At 51.5% G+C, this 4,283-nt stretch overlaps 1 protein-coding gene across 1 annotated transcript; it reads left to right on the top strand.

The window, feature by feature from the left end:
- The first annotated feature begins 2,699 nt into the window (after positions 1-2,699).
- On the top strand, positions 2,700-3,611 carry LOC115385350 (forkhead box protein D2-like). Its single transcript, XM_030087332.1, has one exon. The coding sequence runs from the start codon at positions 2,700-2,702 to the stop codon at positions 3,609-3,611; it is 912 nt and encodes a 303-aa protein (XP_029943192.1).
- The last annotated feature ends 672 nt before the right edge of the window (positions 3,612-4,283 follow it).

The following is a 4,283-nucleotide window of genomic DNA, read 5'->3' as shown; positions in this document are numbered from 1 at the left end:
GCAACCACAACAAAACAACACATCCCTCGAAGATTGTCTATTGCAACACAATGACAGATATCGCACTCTCACAGGGGTGCGTGCGTCCGCTCGAGGGCCCGGGGTAATCAGTGCGTTAATGCGTTTGTGCGCGCGCGTGTTGGGATCCTCTCGCGGGCCAGATTGGACGGTTCGGCGGGCCACATTTGGCCCGCGGGCCGCTAATTGCCGACCCCTGCTCTAGATTTAACAAAGTGCAGATGAACCACTCACAGAGCCACAAAGGGAGAGTTTTCCACAGACTGTCCAGGGAGGAGCCAGGAGAAGCTTCTGGAGTGAGCGGTACCAAGCGAACCCTGGTTAGAGTACTCTCAGTTACCCCTGGTTAGAGTACTCTCAGTTACCCCTGGTTAGAGTACTCTCAGTTACCCCTGGTTAGAGTACTCTCAGTCCAGGGAAGCAGCGCACTGCAGCCTGTCGTCATTTTTCCCTTCCAGAAACTCCCAGGACTGTTCACTTCATCTGATGGATTTTGGACTTGGAAAAAAGCAACAGTGAAAGACAGCGGTGTTGCTTCTCAGTTTCTGTATGTCTCTGTTTGGGTCACTGAACAAATCTGATCGATAAAACCTTAAAAATAAAGAGCTGAAAATGTGACACCAGTGTAAATAGTGTAAATTCTGCTGAACAATTCTGCTCATATTAACAACCTCCATGAACATAGTTACAAAATATTTTTGTAGTTTTTCTGACTGGGAGCTAAATGTATTCATATGGGACCTCTGTTCAGGTTTATGGGGATTTTGATGTTGATGCAGTCAATAAAAGCAGTAATGTCCAGAGCCTTGTTGAAGTGCCATGATCCACTGATTCCACTGTGTGTTTATGCCGCTGAGCTTATTGCACTCCATGAGGAGAGTTCCTTCTTGTACAAATGCTGCTCACATGTGGAATATACAGTATGTTCTAAGTTGTGTACGAAGTCTTGCAAGCAGGAACACTGAAGTGTAAATTGTCTATTTCTCATCAAACTACGATAACTGCTTCACTTTATGATTCTGACGTGTAGGCTGCCCCCCTCTTGCCACCCTATGATCCGCCCCCGGTCCACTCATTCTGCCTAATACTGTTTCTCTGCCTGTAAAGGCTGTTTCTTGCTGTTTTTTTTTTTTTTTTTTTGGGGGGGGCTGAGGGGCTGGGACTCGCCCATCATCTTTACCTTATACTTTGGTTGTGATTTGATGCTCCCGCCTTATGGAAACCACACAGCGCGCACTCGGGCCTGTTTCCAATCTCAGGACATGCGTGATGAATTTGGGGGAAATCATCTGCAGCCTTGCTGGTACCGTTCAGCCCACCCGGACCCAGTCCCCCCCCCCTGCCTCGGGGTATCAATACGATTAGAGGCAGGAAATGTGGGAATCCCCAACAAAGGGCTCCATCATTACAGCCAAACGAGCAGAGGCCTCCTGACAGTACCTGGAGCGCTGCGCTTAATGTGTGAGCGAGTGAAAAACTGACTTTCATCCCAGCACTCCCATCAGGCTCAGCGGCCCCATGTTACAGCAGATCACTGGAAGAGTTGGCGCTCCAGTGGAGAAGAGAGGGTGTCGAGTCTCAGATTGAGATCAAATATTATTTCTTTCCATTCTGTCTGAAGCAGAAGAGAGCTCAGCGGCCTCAGAGGGGGGAAAAGCCTCCTTCCATCGGTTGATTCAGTCAAGTCCTCGTGCAGGCAACAAATTATTATTTTCACAGCAGCACGAAATCAGTCATTCCGGTTTGATCCCCTGTTGTACGTCTGAAAACGTGTAATTGTGCGGCAAGTGTGCGGCTGCGGGGACTCAGAGGGGGATTAGGGTTTAAGTCCCTGCCTCACGCGCAGACCCGACGCTCAATGTCTGAATTCATCCGGTTTCATTTCCAGTGTTCTGTCACACCTGCACACAGCAGCAAACTTCACCTGGGAGGATGTCAGGATGGTTCCCAACATTTTAATTCCATTTATTTTTTATTATTATTTTTTTCATTTTTGTGTATATACTGACACAAGTCAGATTTTTGAATAAATATAATACCTGAATAGATTCTGGAAAATCTAAAAATCCGTTCAGTTGCGGTGTAGTGACTTTCGTTGTGATTCTTCTGTTTTAGCATTTTCAAACAAAGTTTTACTTATCATATATATATATGATAAGTAAATATATATATATATATATATATATATATATATATATATATATATATATATATATATATATATATATATGTATATAAATACACACACACACACACACATACAGTAAAACCGTGTTTCTTCCAAAAAAAAAAAAAAAAAGCCACTGACAGGCCTTGCATCTGGCGCGCGGATCAGGGGGGTGTGCGCGTGTCGCCCGGGTGGGCTGCTCGCTGGTGTCACGGCCTTTTCCTGCGAGCGGCTCTCTTTGCGTCACTTTGATTGGTCGGGATCCGCGTCCTCGCGCGCCTCGACGTGACATCACGTGCAGCAGACCGGGAGAGCCGCGCGGATCCAGATGATGCCGAACATGTCCAAGGAAGCACGCGCGTCACCCGCTCTGCGCCCCAGACACGGACGTCGGTAGAGTTTGTGAAAGTTGAGGGGCGCGCGCCGCGGAGACATGGGCCGCAAGTAGAGCTGTGATCTGAGGGTCGCCGCCCCGCCGCCCCGCCGCCCCGCCGCCGGAGCTGCCGACTCTACTATGACATTATTCATGGAGGATCTCGTCATCGACGTGGTCGGAGAAGGAGGGAAGGACGCGGCGCAGGAGCAGCTCGTGCCTCCGGATGAGTCGGAGCTCGGCGTGGAGACGTCCCGCAGCCGGAGCGCGCACCGGGACGCACGCAGCCCCGCGCCGGAGTGTCCTAAACCCAGGGGTCCGTGCTCGGTGAAGCCTCCGTACTCCTACATCGCGCTGATCACCATGGCCATCCTGCAGAGCCCCAAGAAGCGGCTCACCCTCAGCGAGATCTGCGACTTCATCAGCCGCCGCTTCGCCTACTACCGGGAGAAGTTCCCGGCCTGGCAGAACTCCATCAGACACAACCTGTCGCTCAATGACTGCTTCGTCAAGATGCCCCGGGAGCCCGGGAACCCGGGCAAGGGCAACTACTGGACCCTGGACCCCAACTCCTCCGACATGTTCGAGAACGGGAGCTTCCTGCGGCGGAGGAAGCGCTTCAAGCGGCAGCACTTTCGCCTGGAGCGGCTGAAGGAGCAGCGGCTGGAGGCCGGCGGGCCGCACGGCTTCCTGCACGGCGCGTGCGGGCTGGGGGCTCTGCAGCTGCCCGGCCTGGAGATTTACCCCTACCTGCACCAGCACGCGCCGACCCCGTGCGGCCCTGCCATCATCCCACCTGTCAGCAGCATCCTCCCGGCTCTCAGCAGCTTCTTCTCCCGCAGCGCGCTCACCGCCAAGGCCTTCCTCCAGCCGCCACCCGGCATCGAAGCCTTCTCCCCGGCCCCGTGCGCTGCGCGCTTCGCCCCTCCGCTGAGCCCCGGAGCCGCGTTCCCCGCCTCCCCCGCACTCTTCCACCCGGCTCCGCACTTCAGCGTGAACCCGGACTTCCGCAAGGCTGAGAGGAACAAACACATGAGCGCCGGGAACGACTAGTCCCGGTGGCCGCGGCAGGCAGACTCAGGTAACGGACAGCAGGCCCGGCCCGGCACGGCACGGCCCGGCACGGCACGGCACGGCTCAGCCCAACAAGCGCCTGGTTTATTCAGTCATGCGGTTTTAATATTTAAACGAAGAGTTTCCTATTCTTTTTTTTTATCTAGAAAGAAATAAATCTTGGATATTTAAACTCTGCCTTAAATTGCATCTTAATCTGAAGCTTCGGGTTTAATTTAATCTTTTCGTGTCCGCTTGTCCTGAATTAGTGCTTCCTTGAAACAATAGCCGCACTTTCAGTGTTTGACAAAATGAAAGATACAAATAAATGATGAGAAGATTATGGTGAGGAATCAAAAGCCTTTCAGGATGTAAAGAGGAATTTATCCTAATGCGCAACACTAATAAATAAATCCAGCTCAAATGCAAAATACGTTGAAAACGTTCCAGTCAGTGATTTTAACGACTGAAACAATTCAAAGAGAAAAAAAATAAAGGTTGTAAAAATACAAGTTGAGTTTTACACGTTAAAAAGCGGTTGGACACGTTCAGCGCCAGACTCGTTTCATCAGACGCGCCTGAGAAAGCCCGACACGCGGACACACCGATCCCGGACTCGAACCGGGGTTTTCCGGCTGTGAGGAGAGAGGGGCCGTTCACCTCACCTGTGAG

This window comes from Salarias fasciatus, unplaced genomic scaffold, assembly GCF_902148845.1.
Source record: "Salarias fasciatus unplaced genomic scaffold, fSalaFa1.1, whole genome shotgun sequence".
Lineage (NCBI taxonomy): Eukaryota > Metazoa > Chordata > Actinopteri > Blenniiformes > Blenniidae > Salarias > Salarias fasciatus.
This window is presented reverse-complemented; position numbering and strand designations above follow the sequence as displayed.

Coding starts and splice junctions, on each gene's coding strand:
- LOC115385350 (XM_030087332.1), top strand. CDS start 2,700: ATGACATTATTCATGGAGGATCTCGTCATCGACGTGGTCGGAGAAGGA.